This window comes from Boleophthalmus pectinirostris, unplaced genomic scaffold (genome assembly GCF_026225935.1).
Source record: "Boleophthalmus pectinirostris isolate CB_2022bp ecotype Guang Dong unplaced genomic scaffold, ASM2622593v1 HiC_scaffold_9, whole genome shotgun sequence".
NCBI classification, from domain to species: Eukaryota; Metazoa; Chordata; class Actinopteri; order Gobiiformes; family Gobiidae; genus Boleophthalmus; species Boleophthalmus pectinirostris.
The window spans coordinates 15475652-15495622 of NW_026571541.1; the positions used below are offsets into that span (position 1 = coordinate 15475652).

Below are 19971 nucleotides of genomic sequence, written 5' to 3' on the forward strand. Positions count from 1 at the left end.
AATTGAGTCCTTGAGCAAGACACTTTACCCACTTAAATGAGTGTGCTTCAACCCCATACTCCTAGACTACATAGGATCCTGGATTATTATTATTATTATTATTATTATTATTATTATTATTATTATTATTATTATTTGAAAATGCAACCATAACTTTGAATGATTATTTTCTGTGTTTCTGTGTACTTGAAGCATCCTCCAACATGATTTGAGTGAGTAGATTACAGAGAGGAATCTGAACTATCCGCACTATTCCTGTTGACCAGTGGAGGTGTGCCTGACAGACAACGGCACTTTCCTGCATCTTCAAACACAAGTTTTATAAAGTACAAGTTGAAACAGGAAATTAAACACCTCAAACTCAACACTTCTCTGGAAATGAGTGAATAATGTGTGACAGACTGCTTCCATAAAAGCCCGAGCTGTGACCTTTTCTCTGTGTGAGACTGAATCAAAGTGAACGGTGGCTTTGTTTTCATCATGACATAACAATGAAAATAGCACTCTGGAGATAATTACTTACTACTGTTACTGGAATGAATATGACTGGCTTCAACTCATGAATCTAAAAATACTAAAAACATGACATGAAACTTAATGCAATGGCTTAGATTTGGACAAACTTTATTGATCCACGAGGGAAATGATTTAGACACAGTAGCTCATCAATAAATGTAATAACAAAAAATAAATAGAACCAGTAATAATAAATTCTAAATAAGCAGCAAAAATAGCAAGAGACTGGTGTCAAATAAGACAGAATTATATAAAGATATATGTACAAGTAACAATAAAATATATAAATATAGTAATTAAAATATATCTCAGCTGTATACAGGTTGTAAAGAGAAATAGTAATTGACTATTTCTTATCATTACATAATGGTGAGTTGTTGTACAGTTGTATGGAGGATATCGGTCTCTTTTTATATAAACTGTATTATAATTGTTGTAATAATTACTATTTATTTATTTATCTTATTTAGTATATATAGGTCCCAGAGTATATTGTAAAAGTACCATGTTGTGGCCATATCGGACCACTATGCACTGTCTGCATAATAATTAAGTATTTTAGTAATTTGGGCACCCCTGATATCAGAGACTGAAGAGCTTTGCCATTTGATCTTGTATGGCAGAGGGCACTGGGGCCAGCTCCGCCCTGGACTCAGACCAGTGCCACGGAAGGAGAGAAAACATGTGCCAAAAACTATAAAATAAACAGACTGCCTTCTCTATTTTGGTTGTTTATGTTATGATTTTGATAGGAATGCAACTGTAAAGCCATCACTGTCCCCCGAGAAAAGATCTTCTTTCTTGCAAACCATGAAATTTAATTATTCCAACATGTATTTTTCCAGACTGATTTCGTAGATTGTGGTGTTTTGAGAGTTCAGCTTGTTTACTTGATTAAATCTCTAGCCTAAATTATGCAACAATCTGGTAAAGAAATTAAATTATAATTATTCCACATATAATTTATCAAAGACACAGGAATCTTCTCAGTTAGTAGAAAGCTCTGGGGTCGACTGCGCCTTGACCAGATACACCAAACAACTTTTGCCCCTCATTTTGATATTACATGGGCAGTTGCACCACAGCCTGAGATCCCCTGTACTAGAGTGACGCCTCTTGTCATTGAGCACTCTAGTTGTCCTCACAGCACCTTCCTCAGGTAACTGTGGGGAATGACTCATCTAAAAGTAGAGCGCACTGAATATTTTTATTATGGTACAATGCAGATCTCCATGGCAACTATGGGGGAGTCTATGGGGACACACAGTTTGATGTCAGATGAAACTTTTGATGAAAATAGCCTTTAACTGTCACAAAAAAAAATAACCAGTTTCTAATTGTTTTGTTATATAAATCAAAATATTATTATGTGCTGAGTAGTTATAGTTAATTTCAAATAAAGGATTAGTCTCTCTGATGATTTCTAAAGCAATAAAAAGTAGTTACTAGCACATTCATGGGTTTCAATTTCGCCATTTTGAGGACTTCATATCATCCTACAGACACAATAAATAGAACAAACAAAAATAAATGCCTCTATACATATAAACGTGTGATCTGTTATCTTCTCCATGTGTCCAAACATTTTCAGATTGGTGTTGTATCTCCAGCGACAGCAGATGATGCTATGATAACTAATGCAGTCCATAATGAATGCTTATGAGCGTCAACACCTGTAAAAGGAAATGTTAATTTGTCTGATACAAAATGTGTTTCCTGATTCATGTATGAAACATCTGGACATCAGGATAATTTCTGGTGAGGTGAATAAGGTGCGTTCGGGGGCGATTCGTGAATTTGGTCAGGCCGTATTGGCTGCTGCTGACAGAGTAATGGATCCGCTCGCTGTTGCATGTGGACTGTGTATGATGTATGGGATTCATTTGAAATTCTCCTTGTTAAATGAGCCACTCTGTGCATATAGGGGAATTATCAGAGAGTCGATGTGAGATTTGTATTTGTGGTTAACATGGCAGTCAAATGGCTTCCCTCCTGGTGTTTTGTTTCAGCGCTTTATTTTAATGTGAAACTCATATCATGCACAATAAAAGTGTCCTGTGTTTTAGCATTCATAGGCCCAATGCTGTACCACACTCACATGGAAAGTTACCATACATTTTCTTAACTTTGTTTAGGTTAGCACATTTAAAAAAAAGAAACACTCTAAGCCCTATTAATTCTATTGTATTTAGTGGGTTATAGCAGGTATTCAGATGAAAGTTAAAAATATTATTAAACATAATTGTGGTGCAGTAGCAACAGCAGTAAAAAAAAAAGTAAAGTTCTGGAAACTAGTACTGTAAAAGAATTTTGAGTATTTCATCACCTGTCACATATTTCTGCTTATAGTTGTATTTCTAAATTGAAATTCTATCAGAGATTAGTGAAATGTAAAATATGTTTTATACTGAAATCACAGATCAACTCTGCTTGGTATTCAATTTATTTTATTGCCAAGTTGATTTTGAATATATGAACAAGAAACATTTCACATTGGCTTATCAAAAAAGCCTTATCAACATGATTTTATCAAGACACTGTCATTAGATGAAATTATTATTATTTAAAAAATGTACACACAGATAAACTATAAAACAATTTTGACATGCATTAAATACATTCAATTTACCAAAGCAAAACGATCAATATTGAAAAATGCAGTGATGGTGTATAAGCTATTTTGTATTACTTTGACTTGTATGGTATTTGAAGCAAGGCCTTGTAATCCACAAAATAACTACATCCTCAGAAATGTACTTTAAACAAACCAGCCATTGCGTTCCACTGTAAAGCTGTGTTTTTCCATCATCCATTGCCACTACTGTCTATCGGCCTTCTTTCAACTTTCTGATCCTTAAACCTCAACCAGACGATGATAATCTCTGTCCCTCATCACTCTAATCTTTATTACATCATAACATCATAATCAATGGTACAACAGGATCTAATCCAAACCCAAACTGTGGCTTTGCTTGTCTGTCTGTGCTGGCCTTGAGGTGCTGTGTCCTCTTTCAACATTTCACTGTGTTCTGGTGTGAGCTTTCAACACTGTGGCACTTTCTGATAAAGACTTAACTAATGACCGCCGTGTTCAGCATGAGGCTCAGTTTTGTGTTTTACAGTTTTTCACCACATCTTTTTGATTTTCAACCCATGCCCCCTCCCCCCCAAATGCTTCCATTCACAATATTTTGCATTGCTACTTTCACCAAACAAAGTTTTTTTTTTTTTTTGCTTTCAGATCAGACCTAATATAACCACTGTCTGTTGGGACAGTGGCTTTAGACTGGCCATTGCTTATTTTTGAGATCACTTCATAATAAAGGCTTACAGGAAAAGAACACTCCACTCAAGCGTTTAGACGCCTGTCTTTTTGAGGCTGAAAACCAGCTGAGTGAGAGTAGATGATGACAGAGGGGGGCAGTGTAATGGAGAAGAGCAGGCCGAGGTGAGGAGCGCTCAGTGAGGTAACACTGAACTGGTGAACTGAGAGGAGGAAACTCAGAGACTTCTAGTGGATTGTAACAGTATTAAAAATACAACTTCAGTTTCTCTTGAGAAATGCAAAACATTAAGCAGCTGCTTGTAGTAAAATTGGTAACTTGTAAGGGAATAAAGAACTGGCAAATTATAGCAAAACTGTAAAAAAGAATAATCATCAAATAAAAAAACGCAGATTTTTATGCTTTTAAAATGACTTTACTGTGACTTGCCAACTTTGTAAATAGAACAAAAAGATAATTACAAAACCAGTATTAATAGAGTTACGGATCAGTCCGTGTTGTCCAAATCCAGACATAATAAACTGTCATATTACAAAGAATAATAAAAAAGCAAACATCCTCTGTGTGTCTGAATGGCTTCCTCACAGTGTCAGAGGAGTGTGATCTTGACCAGAGTGTACTCCCAAAGAGGGCAGAGGGAAGGAAAAAGACCAGATATGCCTTGTTTTGTGAATGGACAGTTTTTTCGACAAGCTTTTCATGGTGAGACAATGGCCGTGGTCCACCCTGCTGCGCCTGCTCCCCTGCTCCTCTCTCTTCTCCTCTCCTGGTCCCGTATCTCACTGTGAGCACAAACACGAGGCACATCCGCCCAGAGACACACAGCAGCCAGCACAGCGCTTCCTGCTCCTCTCCTCACCAGCCTTATTCCCAGAACATACACTGCCCTGAGAACTGCCGTGGCAGAGGGACACAGGCAGACAAGCTTCCCAAATAGAGCTACAACGTTCCTAGATTATCTCACTCTTTTCTCCGTTGTGTGACAGCGGAACTTTTGGTGTTTTTTTTTTTTTGAAAAGAAAATACATTGGATAGATTTGAGGGGCTGAATGAGCTGGGGTGAGAGAGTACTGCTACAATTCCCATGACCAACAGCCACTGTACTTCACACAGGAGTCAGGACAGCAGGCCCTATGTCTCACACAGTACTGTGCAAATGTTTAAAAGTTTATATAACATGGGGAAAAGGCAAAGTTTTTTTGTTTTTTTTGTTTTTTAATCTCTTAATGGTCTTGTGTTGAGACAATAATTCTAAAGTTCAAATTGCCATTTTCAAATGTTATTTTCATTTATAGACAAACACTCATAATTAATAGATTTTCTCACACAAGGCTAAAACCTTTGAACAGTACTATAAATTTGAAATGACAAACAATGTAAACATTTGCAAGTAAAAACATCATGCTTAGCCTACTATTTGTGGATTATCAAGTCATGCTAAAAATACCATCTGCCAACAGAATTGGTCAAACAAAACGTCTTATAGGACAGGTCAATAGAAAAACAAATAGAAAGTTGAATATTACGTCTTATCCTCTCATTATGCGCCACACTTAAATACACAGGTTTGAGCAAGGACGAAGTGCCCTGTAAAAATGTATGCACAGGATTACTGTAAGTGTGGTGTTTAGTTAAGCTTAGCATTGTGGTCTAGGTTCAGTCCTGAGGTACGCACAGCTAACATGTGCACTTTAGTTTAAATGAATGGCCGAGAGCCACAGTACTGTGCAAAAGTTTGCAGTAAGAATGACGTGTCATTCTGTACTAAAATCAACAAAAAAGAGGAAATTACTAAGCATTTTTTTCATATTGACAATGAATATATTGCTTATAACTGTGAATATTCTATGATAAACACTGCACTTTTTAAGAATTACCCAAAACAAAATATATGTAGTAATCTTTATTAAGTCATTTTCACATTGACTTTTGCACAGTACTGTATTAAAGCATGTCACTAAGTACTAACCCTTTAAATTATTCTTACGTTAAAACCAATTCCTTTGGTTTAAGGCTTTTCAGATATATTACATATATCACAGTGTAAATATGGCTTTATAATGTTCACATTCGCCGACTGAGGTTGGCAAAGGCAATAGTGGTCAGACATTTCCAAGCTAAATAAAAAAAAAAAAAAAAAGGTCACAATGTTCTTTGGAATAAACATTTAAAAACAAAAATTACCCCACAATTTTTAAGTGCTTTTGTTGAAGGGGGCGACTGGTCAGCTAACGCAGAAATATTTCATTGTTTGGTAAGCAGATGGGAGACATTTGTATCTGCGGGACACGATGTTAGAGGGTGGTTATGGGGGTAGAATGGCAGGCATAAAATGGGGACATGAGGCCGAAAAGCTGCATGAATTGTTCTGAAGAAAAATGATACTTCACAGGGATTATTGAAACACAACAGCTGGGACATCCCGTTTGCAGTCGGCTTTTAACACTTGGATAGCCCCAAGTGTGTTCATATCACTGACAGATTAGCAGCCCACTGTTAAGAAGCGGGAGCGTACACAACCAGACTTAACATTAGGACCACCAGCTGAATAAACCACCTGATATGCAATTAACTAGCACTTTTAACAGATATTGACCAATGCGTGCTCAGAACAACCTCCAGGAGCTGCCAAGGTTTAGGAGACATTCTGACCCAGATACTTAAAGCTGCACCATGTAAGTTTTCTGGTGGAGGGTCCATCGCCTGCTTGTCTCAGATATGTTATTGCTTTGCCTGGTATAAATGTGACAATCTTGCATGCATTCCATTACAGCTGTTTTTATTGCTACTATGCCTGTCTGAGTGGAAATAGATAAGTTTCATGCTATACTTTGGAACATTTACAGCATCTCCATGAAGAAAATGGTTTGGACCCTCCACCAGTAAATGTACATAGTGCACCTTTAAATTAGAAAACTTACTCAGACCCTTACTCATTTTTATGATTTAAAAATGTACACATTGCTATCTAACTTCTCACCCAACTAACAAGTTGTGTAACAAAAAATGTATTAATGTATCTGTCAGTTGTCAATATTTTTTGTAGCGTTGAAATTGTCCACCATAGTGAGGGCAGTAGACAGCAAGCTGCAGGGGACTCAGGCCAAATGGTCAGTGAGGCACATGATCTGACCACACTCGCACTGATTAACCAATAAACTGCTTCTGTTCTCTAGGCACTGAGTTTCCTGGACACAGCTAATGGTGGATATTAACAATGGCAGGGGCAACACCCATGCATGGTCTGCAGCCTATGAAGAATCTGCTGTCATCATGTGCAGAGGTTTTATGTCATCTGTTGGCTGTGGACCATAATGCCACAGCTATTGGGTCACTGCTCTGATTGCCACATCACTAACGTCAAAAGGGGTTGTGGTTGTAGTTAAAATTCAAAGGAAACTTTAGCTTAAGGAAGGTTAAACTAAGTGTGAGACTGAAAAAAAAAGCTGTGAGTGACAAAATAAAAGGAGAAATAAAATGCTGGTAATTTGTTTTGTCTTTTACCTCAACTGCCAAAAAGGCTTTACACTCAGGACTAGTACCCAAATTCAAACATTACAATATTAATAACAACACATTTTCTTTTTAGGTCCAGATATTTGGCAAATGTTATATTCTGGACACAAATGCTGATGTGCTTAGGATTTTGCATAGGCTAGACAAAGTATTTAAATGTACACAAGCAAAACATATTTGATCTTTGGATTATATCATCATACAAAAATAAATAGGACAACTTTATTTTGGTTTTCAACCTGTTGCTTTGGCTCAATTGCTGGAATAGTGGTCTTTGCTGCACACTGTACATGAGCATGAAAAGTGTTCTTTGGTCATTGAAAGGCACAGTGCTTATGCAGTAAAAGTTTAGTTACACTAGATACACATAAAGGCACCTATGGTGGGGTGTGCACTGGCAGGCCAACAGGCGTCAGGCCTGAGTCTGAGGTGTACAAAATACTGAGGTGAACAGTGTCACAATACTGCTGTGTATGAAGACTTACTAATGTTGAAGTCCTTTGAGTAAGGTCTTAACTGGGGGAGAAGCGGTCGATGGTGCGATTGTCAGAGATGGCCTGAGGGGGCAGTGGTGGTCCCAGCACATCCATCTTGTCCGGGGGTAGTCCGAGGTGCTCTGAGGCCAGTTTGGACAGGGGATACAGACTCTCTAAGGCCTTTGCATCGGCCACTAGCTGCTGCTGCGCCTGTAGGAGGAGCTCACTGGCCTTCTCCTGCTTCAGCCCCAGGTGCTCTGCTGTGTATTTAGTCAGGGGATAAATACCCTCAGGAAAGTCCAGCTTCAGTTTGCCATCCACAGTGAGACCCCCTGCTGCCCCCCCACTGCTGTGCATCTTCATGTGGCTGATAAGGTTACGCTGTTGGGCAAACTTCCCCCCACAGACCTGGCATTCATAGGGCTTCTCCCCGGAGTGAATCCTCATGTGCTCGGTGAGCCTGTACTGCCTGGTAAACCTCATGCCACAGGAGTCACAGGCAAAGGGCTTCAGGCCCAGATGGCTGCGCATATGGCGAGTCATGGTGCCGCGCTGCGTGAACTTCTTGCCACAAATACTGCACGGGTAGGGCCTGGTTAGCCAGTGGGTCTTCTCATGTTGTCTCAAAGTGGCAGGGTCTTTGTAGGACTTATCACAGGAGGAGCAGCGATAGGGTCGAATCATATCTCCTATGCCCCCTGCTCCTTGACTGGACTTATTCTCCAGGTGAGACAAACTGCTGTTATTGAGACCTGCATAGCCATTCATATTACTGCTATTGTTTTTGGTGCAGCTGTTATTGCCGTTCACCATGTCTCCAACGGAATTGCTGTACAGCTCTTCTTCTGTGTGTGTCTCCACGTGTGCATTGAGCTGCTCTGAGCTGGGGAAGCCTTTATCACAGGGAATGCAAACATACAGATTGTCCCCAAAGCTCTCGGGCTCATAAGGCATGTGGAACCTGCCCATAGGTCCTGTTGGAGAGGGACGGCCTTCACTGCTGCCTGTCTCCTCAGTCCCTGAGCCACTCTTGTCCTCTGCTCCTTCACTCTCCTCTCCCACTTTGTGATGGCTGTGATGCTGCTCTCCATTTTCACCTGCTTCATCATCATCCTCCTCATCTTCATCTTCACCTGGATATGAAACAGGCTCATGTTTGACCCAACGGTAGATGTTGCCCATCTCTCTGCCAGTCTCTGCCCCCTCTGTCGGGGTACCAGGGCTGGATGGACATGGGAAGCGCTCATTGGCTTGGGAAGTGGAGCGGTGCAGATGAGGCAGGTGGGGGCCCAGAGGCTGGTTTAGATGGGGGAAAGGAGGGGGAGAGAGAGTGCCTGTCTGGTCACTGGGCTCTAGTTTATCTGATGGAAAGGAGGCTTGTCCATTGATTCCACGCATGGGGCTGGTGTGTCCGCTCAAAGTGCCATCTCTCTCCTCCTCATTGTGAGAGCTAACCAGATGGGACTGGGTGGGCGTGTGCTGCGACTGTGAGCTAGGGCTTTTCTTGGTGAGGTCCAGGCCGAACATTGGGGAGCAGTTTGTGTCTGGGTGGGCTGAGCGTAGGCCCAATGGAGCAGGCAGGCCGCTGGGAGAGGAAGGAAACACCTGAGATGGCTGTGTGGAAGTGGGGGCATACAGTTCTCCTGTGTGGATGCCCAGGCGATGTGGAACAAGCTCCTCTAGTGGAGGTGGTCGAGGGCCAAGGCTGTTTACCATTCCTCCTGGAGGACATGGCTGAATGACAGGAGTAGAAACGCGATAGCGGCCACTCAACCCCATACTAGGACCCATCTTAGGATAGGGCAGAAATGCTGGACTTGGACGGGGCAGATACTTGCTATTCCTTTTTAGCTTCTTTTTACACAAGGCCACTAAGTCAAGGAGCTGTAGGTAGCTAGCTGCGGCTAGCACAGCCCCTAGACTGGGTTCAGATGGAGAGGTGGGGTCCCCTTCACTAAGACGGCCAGTGTATATATAGTCCAGAATGACCCTGAAGACCCCTGGACTCACCATCTCATGGTCGAGGTTGATGAGATTGTCATGCACCACTAGTGATTTCAAGTAGTGGCTGCTGGCAGCCAAAATGTTCTTGTGAGCTCGGAAGAGTGCGTTCTGCACCACAATGATGACATCGCACAGAAAGCCCTTGGTGCGCTGGCTGTTGAGCTGCAGGAGAAGATCCCTCGCATGACTTGGAACTTCCATGGCATCCAGCATCGTCTTCAGTCCAGCACCTGTAACAATAGAAATGTGTCAATGTCACAAAGGTCAGCTCCACAGCGCACAGGAATGCAATGAGCAATTCAGTCAAAACTGTCATTCCTCAGGACGATCAAAACAGTTATGATCAGGTATACATTTTGATTATGTATACACCTTCATCTTAATCATCTTAAAATATTGTTAAAATAAGTGCTGCAGTCAGTGTGGTTGTTCTTCCTCTGATAGGATATACAATTTGTACTGTATGTGGAAACTGCGCAGTAATGTGAACTTTTATGAAAGGTGAGTGGATGCAATGGTTTTCTCATTATCAGACATTTTATTGCATCAACTTCCTCTGTAGAAAGTGACTTTAAAAAAGGCACATACTTGTTTACACTTGGTAAAATATTGAACATTGTTTTAAAAAAAATATGCTCTAATTTTTTATGTTTCCCAGAGTGTTATGTATACCAGGTAACCTATAACTGTGTGCAAAGGACATTTCCAAAAAGAAAGGACTCTTTCTGAGTCATATAAGGAACGTCAGATGGCCACAATGTAAATCAGAAATAGATTATATACTCCAGTAATATTGAGTACACACACACAATAAATGGAACTACCCTCAACTATAATTGTTTTATCAGGCCAAATATATACCACATCACACAGCATTTTGTTATTAAATTAGCATCTCAACTAGACAATTTATTTATAAGATTTAGCATGTTGAAGGATTTGGTCGCACTCAAGGGAAACAAGCAACTAAACAATGTCCATGTCAGCTGTCTGATCATGCCTTCCTGACATCATTCTATCTACTTCTTGTTTACTTGATTCATAGATACACTCAAAGATACAGTAGATTGGTACACACTGGAAAGTCCAATCCTCACACTGACAGTGACTGTAAAAAATACTGAAGAATTTGTGTCTTGTTTCTTGCCTTATACTTGCAAATCAAATTGTTGTTATGTATTTTATTTTTAGCCAGAGATTTAGGCCATGTTCTATTAAAAATATTTCCATATATTTCCATTGATTTATAACATGTAAAGTGGAGGAGGTTGGATAAACAGGCAGCTACGTGGTAGGTTGAGATGAGTTCAGGCTTCATCTTGTCCCCACGCATCATGTTAAGTGTTTTAAATTCAGATATGTGTCTGCGTTTGATTACTCATTTAACATATGCTGCAGTAAATATTGGTGTTAATCAGGCCAAATATGTTTAGGAGTGAGTGTGATATGAAGAGGTCATGAACTTTGGATAAGTCACTGAAAGTTGTCCGCTGCTTTATGTTGTTTAGTCTGATTAACAGTAACCGTTCACTGCATGAAAACAGTGATACCGCTTAACTGAAATCATTTGTTATTTTACTCTTGATTCAGTCACTGCAATGATAAAACACACTGAAATATATATACATATATATATATATATATATATATATATATATTATTTTATTTTTTTAATAAAAAAGATCATTCAAAAATGACTTAGAATGCATTCTGCCATTTTTGTCACCTTAACAGATTTTAATCTAACACTTAAACAGATGTGACCTTGATTTAAGACACTACAAAATGTCACCATATGTCATTACAGTTGACCGATTTTATTTTACTCCAGGGCATCCTGTTAGGTAGAATAGTTTGTAGACTAATAAAAAACAAAAAAAAAAAACAAAAAAAAAAACATATATACACATATATATCATGTATTTGTGGAGTACAATCTGCACAGATTTTCCTCTATTACGAATATAAATTCATTATGCGTTAAATATGCCATAAAATGTCCCTACAAAAGAACTGTGCACACAGCACGTGTATGTTTCTTTTGGAACTGCACACTGGGCGCATTGTGTACAGTTTTTAGCTTTACACTTACAATGTACTGTGCCTTCGTTGTGTGCTTTATTAGCAAAAAATCGTATCTGTATTTAATAATACCAAGTATCAACTCCGATCATATGTGGTCCCGTTAGAACAGACAAGGCTCAATAGCCACTGTTCTTCGTTAATTACAGTGGACCTATTTGCCCTTTCCCCTTTCTGACTCTCTCTTAATGAGCGGAGAATTACAGAGAGTTTTATAAAGACAAAAAGTATTTGATATTTTGATCGTGTAAAGACTTTTCTAAGTTAACGCGAGCGTGATGCACTGTGATCCCTAAGTAAATAATAGTAAATAAAATTTAGGATAAGCCTATATTTTTAACTCAGGTTACCAGGCGTGATTTTTTTTTTTAAACTAAAAGTTTGCTTGTCTGTTTGTCCAAGTTTATCAAACGCCCATAGCTGTAACTTCATGGCCCATTGCAAGAAAAGCGCAAAGCATTGCAGAGTGAGTGTGTCGGGCAATGACACAACGCCTGTCTTTAATCTATTTTATTCTCCACATATTGTTGTAGTAAAAAGTTCACGAGTGGCTTCATCTTTTCCTAAAGCTGCCCTTATCTCTGTCGGAGAGTGAGGTCCTAAATCACATCCAGAAATAGTGCTTTAAAACAAGGTGTATCTCACAGATGGTTCCAATACTGGGCTGTCAGCAGCACCACGAGCGTCTACTTTAATTAGGTTTTGTGATTGCCTTTAGGCTTTAAGCAACACATGTAAAAGCAAAACAATGTATTCAGCATTTGTAAAAATCGTTGGTCGTTCATACGATTTATAAAATTCTTTCCACAATAATGACATTTCAATATTTAACGTTTGCAACTTCTGTAATTTCTTTTTATGAGGCTATTTGAGTTTAATTAGGCAAAAACAAAACCATCATCAGAAATGATTGATTAGGCCTAGTTTTATTAGACTAGGCGGATTTCCATCACGTTTTAAATTGCTTTTGGTAATTTAATTTAACAGGGCCTGCACGATAAATAACGCACAAAAATAGTTTATGTAAAACTTGCAAATAATTAGGCGAGCCCGTTCGGAGATGGAGTATGGAGATGTGTTTAATTTTTATCTGTTTAAAAATCCCCAGCATGTTAGTGTGTTTAAGCTAAGTCTAGCGGACACGCCTGGAGCCCTCACCGTGTCCCAGTGTCTGCGTCCCGGCTGTGCGTAAAGCGCGAGAGCCTCTTACCTGCATGCCCGATGTCTTCTGCCATACGCTCCAAGTCTCCCTTAATGATCATCTCAGCACTCTCCAGAACTCATATCTGACGTTTGAGCTTTAACTGCCAGCCTCCAAAAACCATGCCAGTTTTCCGAGCGCGTCTGCCAGCGCTTTTTTTTTATCTTATTAATTGATATGAATTTCTTGTCGCTCTTACGGCCCGTCCTCCCACCCACCTCTCTCCTTGTCACTGCCCCTCCTCTCCACTTTCTCATCCACTCCTATAAAAATACGTGCTTTGACCAGCATCAGTTTCCTCTAACATTTTTTTTCTCAACTAATTTTCTTAGCTATTTTTGAGTAAAACGCGCATTGGGATGATAATGGTGTCTTTATATGTCTTAAGTGTTTTCGAGCCCCGTGTGATGTCAGTCCATAATAAAACTAAAAGGTAAAATCGAGGGCAGGAACTTCATGTGACCCCGACTCGAACTTCTCAACACATCGTCTTAAAGAGACAGGCACATATTGAATGCATATGTTCATAGGCTTGCATATTTATGATCTTTTAGGGCAAACATTTCTGACGGTTTCGAATTCAATAGAGGACACTGACTATTATTATTATTATTATTATTATTATTATTATTTCAAATTGTCACCCAACTTTACGTAGCCTACATTTTCTTATATTGAAATAGTGATTCACGTACTTTCTTTCTTGTGTAACACTCACAAGAGTCTATGATCACACCTGATGCACCTGACCTCTAGTGTCCAACGTAAAACCACAGACGCAACGGTTAGACTCATTTGGAGTTTCACATTAAAAGCACTGACCATATCCATCATTAAGAAAAAGCTTGTGTAGGGTATAAAATACAGTATGTTGATCAAAAACATATTATAACGGGCTATAACTTGTATGGTCGTTCGGTTACGCAGAAGACAGTCTCTCCATCCAATACTGACAACGTTTAGATTATGCGTAAATGACAGACCTTGTGAATGGTTAGAAATGTTACTTCCAACAGCTGTAGTTGCGTACTAGGTTTTAGTTTTGAAGCTTACACTCACTCGTTTACCTCGGATTCATGTCTGGTGATCTGGCCGTATCACTGCGGTCCTTCTCGACATACCCCTTGTAAACTTCCCGCTGTCTCCTCGGTGAGTCTATCGCTTCCTCAGAATATTCTTCCACGTAATCTCGCCGTGCGGACCTGGTTTTCCCTCAGGATCCCCCTTTCAGACCTTGGTCATAATCTGGGGTTCGACTCACGTGTTGGCGAAAATCTGACACTTCGGATTGCTGAAGTTCTGCATGCTGAGAATTCGCTCGCACAGCGACACCCAATGGCGTTTAGAAGAGAGTCCCACTCCCCTGAGCCACTGCTGTAATTTGTGATCTGTACGGAAATGTATTTCTTTCTTTCTTCTTCTTCTTTTATTTATTAAATTATTTTTCATGTATTTTTCTTTTTTTTTATTTTGCACTTTTACAGGACGGACAGAGCATTTTCACAAAAAATATAATGTATACTTCGATCTGCAGATTGTTGTTAATTTTTTATTTTTATTTATTTATGTATTTATTTATTTATTTATTTTACACCTACCATCTCTCTGTTAAAGGTAAACTATGTAACTTTCTGGTGGAGGGTCAGCTACTTGCTTGTAGCTAAGCCTGGAATGTTCCACGGTATGGCATTATTTTCTTTTGCATTTACAGTATTCAGTTACAGGTGTAATACTGAAAATATGCATTCTTACTGAATGCGGGTCAGCTAACCATCTCTATCTAGACCTGGTGCTGTCAGTCGCTTGTATCCACAGAGAAAGATAGAAGAGAAAGATAGATTTAATGCCGTATCACAATCACCATGGAGACAAGCAGGTGGTAGACCCTCCACCATAAAAGTCACAATAGAGCTTATAAAAAAAAAAATATATATATATATATATATATATATATATATATATATATATATATATATATATATATATATATATATATATATATATATATATATATATATATATATATATATAAAAAACATAAAAATAAAAACAGATGTGCTGGCTTGTATTACTTATTTAATGTAGCATGATATTTGTATGTACTTTATCAACCAATGAGATCCTTTCACCCTTTGTGATGGGCGTGTGGTGAAAGACTGTAGACAGATATGAATGTAGACCATTATTTTAACATTACAGCTCAGATTAAACTTGTGACCGGTTCCTGTTTGTTTTTTGTCCCGCTGCAGCTGCCAGTGCTCATATCATGGGTCTTATTTTGGAGGTCAAGGTGCGTCGGTCCCGCTGAAGCTGTCCGGGGACACCTTGAAGACCCCCAGAGGAAGCTATTGTCTGACTTCCATGTTCCCTGATGAACCACAGATAACCCTGCAGACTGAGGTGTGCCATAGAATACATTATGCTCTATCAAGGATGTCTCTCAATTCATGCTCCAAAATAGTCTTTTCCATTCAGGAAGAGACACAGTGATATCATTAGTGCATTGCCAGGTGCAGCATGATGAGTTTTAAATCTACAGCTCTGCTTTGTGCGGATATTATGGCATTTTGTGTTGGTGAGGTTATTCAAGAACATGCATTACAATGTATTTTGTTTGTTTGTGTTAAAGTTTTACTCCAATTCTTATGTGGGCAATTTGGAGAAGTATAATAGTAGACATGGATGTATGCTAATATACATCCATGTCTACTCTTATAGTGTATAGCTAATATCAGCAGTAAGCTATTGACAGTATCAAGGAAGAGTGTTATTGTCCACTCTTCCCACAGGGAATACTGACCTATATTTGATCGATGCCTCAATGCACACAGGGACCAATGTCCAGATCCTGAGCTAGGTTTGGTCAGGAGGACTCCTTGATTGTGTAGGTTTTAAAGCTATTTGAGAAGTCCAGAATACCTGGAGCGACCTTGTTGTCAGCTGTAAGTTCTGGCATTAGAACGGGAGTAGTATAGTAGGATTGGGAATGTAGAAGTAGGCAGTAGTTAGTTTTTTGTAGTCAAATCTCATTGTCAAAGCCTGATCTCATCAAATTTCGGAAGCTAAGCAGTGCCTAGTATGAAAGTGGTGTGTGTATGAGTAATTGGTGGTGTTCGGAGGGGCTGATGGAGCAGACTGGCAGCCTTGCTTCAGTCAGTCTGCCCCAGGGCAGCTGCGGATATAATAGTGGCTTAGCACCATATTATTTAGCAAAATTTACCCTGCATATCAGATTGTTGAATTGTTGAGTTAGTATTGACTATGTTTTATATTTTTGTTACTGTGAATGCCTCTTTGCCAGATGGGCTTTATCTTACTAATCAATCAGTCCTCTGAGGCTGGACATTAAACCTCAGCTTGTCCAAACACAATCTAACATACCAAAATCTGGAGCTCACTAAACCTGAAACGCTGAACTTCTAATGAACTGAGAAAGCCTCCAAATTGCCGGTTGTAAGCAATGATTCAATTAAAGCTGCCTGCCACAGGCCCGCAAACATGAGTCGAAGAGCCCATCCCAATTTCATGTGTCTAAATCCTCAATCCTCTGCATAGGACCAGAGCTGGAGATAAGGCAGCCCTGGTCAGAATGGTACACAGATTCTAGTGCAAATCAAACACTGAATCTGAGACAATCCTATAATACTTTAAATTATATGTCTGCTCATTTCTCCAGGTTAGAGTTGTGGGGTTTTCATTTGTTTTATTTTAAAGATAAGGTTTACATAATTGTAAAATAAAGTGACTATTGAATAGCAATTTCTCCATTATAATAACCACAGTTTATTCGTACCTTAATAATGCATGAAAAAGACTTGAATTATAATGAACAAATAGTTTATTAAGAATGATTCAAGCTTAGCAACTATGCAATTAAACCTCTAACCCTAAACCCTTGATTAAGTAGTTACTAAGCCTGAATCTTAATAACCTACTTATTCATGAATTAAGTCGTTTCATTCTTTATTTAGGCTAATTAAGATGCAGTTATTATAAAGTGTCAGTCTGCTCTGTCTTCTTTCCCTCTGTAGATTTGGCCACGTCTGTCCAGATGCTGCTGTGACCACTCATCATACCAGACACACCCCACCAGCTTCAGACTGCCATTGTCACCAAAGATTGAACAGTATAGGCTCAACACACACACACGCGCGTGCATACTCGCTGCTCCTAATTCATTATAATGACCAGCTTTCAGACAGCTTTAGAGCACAGGCTTCCACATCTTATCTTGAAAGCTGGTTTACCCAACTTGGTTTGTGTGCTTTAGTGCTTTGATGGCAAGTGTGTCTGTAAGGGTTAGGGCTAGTTTTCCTTTTTAAAATTTAAAAAGACCATTTTGCACTAAGCCTAAATATATGTAAATGTGACAAAGTTTTAGGTCACTTAGGAGGATCATATTTTTAAAATGTAATAAATAGTGAAGTGAATGAATGATGGTGTAACATAGAGCACCTTATCACACATTTGTGACACAGGGCCCTTATCAGCAAATTCCACCGTGCCCATCAATTTCCTCTTAAAGTTGTTGCATTATGTAATCTTTCTGATGCCGGATTTGCCTCTTCTTGTTTCCATGGAGATGTCATTGCTTTGTCTCTTTTAAAATATTTTGGCACTTAATTTACAGTTTTATTGCAAAGAAAATACCTTGAAATTAATGCATTCTTGCTCTGAGCTGGGTCACCTTACCACTGTTTCTGCCTGTCTCCAGCGAGATAGATAAGTTTAATGCCATACTCTGTAGAGTGAAGACACACATGGAAGCAGGTGGTGGACCCTCAGTTAGAACATGGTGTACAAAATATATTGGATAGGCTATGCATAACTGTTAATATCTTGCTCAATAAAAAACTGAGTAACCTTTAACTATCTATTAATGTTTATTTTAACATTGTTTCCTTCCATTTTGTAAACGTGGGTTACTCCAGCGTGCACTGGGCGTCTGTTTAGCACATGCTTTTCTGCTGCGTGGTCTTTGCTCCCTGGTCGCTCCTCATTAGCCTCACACAGAGCAGCCTCTCTCCTTCTCCTCTCCTTCACACTCAGGGGGACGAGCCAATCTTTTGTTTTCTGTCCAATCCACGCACTCTTCCAGTCCTCCTTTTTTCGCTCCTTTCTCCCAAATCTCTTTTCCGGCTTGATACTGCTGAAAACCATATGGTGTGTGACATCATCAGGGCAGGAAGCATGGTGAGGGGAGAAGAGGAGAGAGTGGGTTGCCAGGTCTCAGTGCACTGATGTCAGCACTAAAGCACTCTGCATGGGAGGCCCTCAAGGGGGTCAGAGCTGAGCAGGTTGGAAATAGTGTGTGTGTTTTTAATTTCACTGCCACTTGTAGAGACAGTAATAGACAACACTACTTAACTGATTTTCTTTTTCTTTCAATTGTAATTACAGTGTATATACCTGGAGACGTGTTTTGTTTCATTTGTATATTTTAATAATCCTCCACTTTCACCAATTTACATCATCTGTGGTTGTCCAGGATATGTTCATCCTCATTTTAATACCTTAACTGGACCTGCTCTGGTCATTTGAAAGCATTCCGTGCCTTCACTGTGATGCATCTCGTGCTAAAAAGCACTTTTATTACAAAGCACTATTGTTTTAGCCTAATTTAAACAGCTTAATTCATCCAATTAATCAATATGTTTTTATGAGATCAGAGCTGAATTACTATTTCTCATTGAACTGGGTTTTACATACAAAAACAAAATTTAGGTTAGAAAACATAATAAAAATCATATGCTTAAATGTAAAAAAAAAAGTAGCTTAATACTGCCTTAAAAAAGCTTTATAAAGGTTCTTCTTCTGATGCCATTGTTTTAGGAGTAGGCGAATAAAAATTGACAAAAACATTACGCATTAACCAGTCAGTCAAGTCTTGTGGATACTTCCTCTTCTTTGAGATCTTAGCATTCAGATCTAAATATACTTAACAGTTTGATTTGCCTGTCTTCTCTTTAAGTGGCATCTAAAAACCTCTCTCTTCCCGTTCCTGACAGAGCTGAATGTGCGCACCATCAGGGCCTGTGTCTGTGCACCCCTCCCTCTTCTGTTCTCTGTGTGAACCCAGAGCTTTGTTGTGAGGTCCTGGTCTCCATACCATCAGCAACAACACATCAGCCCTGCATCACAGAGTGGGGATTGGCATAAATACAGTTGACATCTCACATGCAGAAATACCCCAACCCTCTCATCTGATTAATGGCAGCAGTGGGGAGGATGCCAGGAGAGGGAAGAGGCTGATGGAGCTGCAGCTGTGGTTTTGGGCCTCAGAAACCAGGGAGCCAGAGCACGGGTAAAGACAGAAAGAGGGACGACAGAGAGAGAGAGAGAGAGAGAGAGAGAGAGAGAGAGAGAGAGAGAGAGGGGGGGGGGGGAGAGAGAGGAAAAGGGACAGAAAGAGAGAGCGCGTGCATCACAGAAGTAAAATTGATAAAATTGTAAAAAAAAAAAAAAGTAATCATTTGAAGCAAAATCAAACAAACTGTATGATATAGTAGTTTTTCATATGTCAGAAATAACCATTCTTTTCAAATGATAATCTAATCCTCCTTTAAAAAAAGTTACATTTCGTTACAAAAGTGGTGTCATTTTTGTTTTCCTTTCAGTACTGACACATACTCTTATCTAAAGCCTTCTCACTCACTTACTGGCCCATTTCCGCCAAATCTGATATAATAATTTGCTTCTTTAAACCACTTGTGTAAATCAATTGAGATAAAAAATATGAACTCTTTTATCATCTTTATCACAATGGACATGTACTGTATGTAAAAGGGAGGTCTAAGTGGAGGATGCTAAAAGTAATAACCATTAACCCATAAGTCTTCATCCGGAGCAGGCTGAGTGTCCCATGCTGGAGTGTTTTGGGGGGGCTCTCTGC

General features: G+C 39.4%; 1 protein-coding gene and 1 long non-coding RNA gene across 6 annotated transcripts; one reads left to right on the top strand and one right to left on the bottom strand.

Moving 5' to 3' along the window:
- Positions 1-7524: 7524 nt before the first annotated feature.
- Positions 7525-14283, bottom strand: hic1 (hypermethylated in cancer 1). Of its 2 annotated transcripts, none has more exons than XM_020928689.2 (2): positions 14147-14283; positions 7525-10026 (listed from the first exon to the last, which is right to left on the bottom strand). In XM_020928689.2, the coding sequence occupies exon 2, from the start codon at positions 10007-10009 to the stop codon at positions 7829-7831; it is 2181 nt and encodes a 726-aa protein (XP_020784348.1). In that variant the 5' UTR covers positions 10010-10026; positions 14147-14283; the 3' UTR covers positions 7525-7828. The 2 variants fall into 2 exon arrangements, with proteins under 2 accessions (XP_020784348.1, XP_055003896.1); XM_055147921.1 differs by lacking the exon at positions 14147-14283 and adding an exon at positions 13089-13271.
- On the top strand, positions 13394-17948 carry LOC129407283 (uncharacterized). 4 transcript variants are annotated; one of them, XR_008631476.1, is made up of 3 exons: positions 13394-13512; positions 15329-15479; positions 17111-17948. It is a non-coding gene; the product is annotated as an uncharacterized LOC129407283 (long non-coding RNA). The 4 variants fall into 4 exon arrangements; XR_008631473.1 differs by lacking the exon at positions 13394-13512 and adding an exon at positions 13834-14228; XR_008631474.1 differs by lacking the exon at positions 13394-13512 and adding an exon at positions 14355-14469.
- The last annotated feature ends 2023 nt before the right edge of the window (positions 17949-19971 follow it).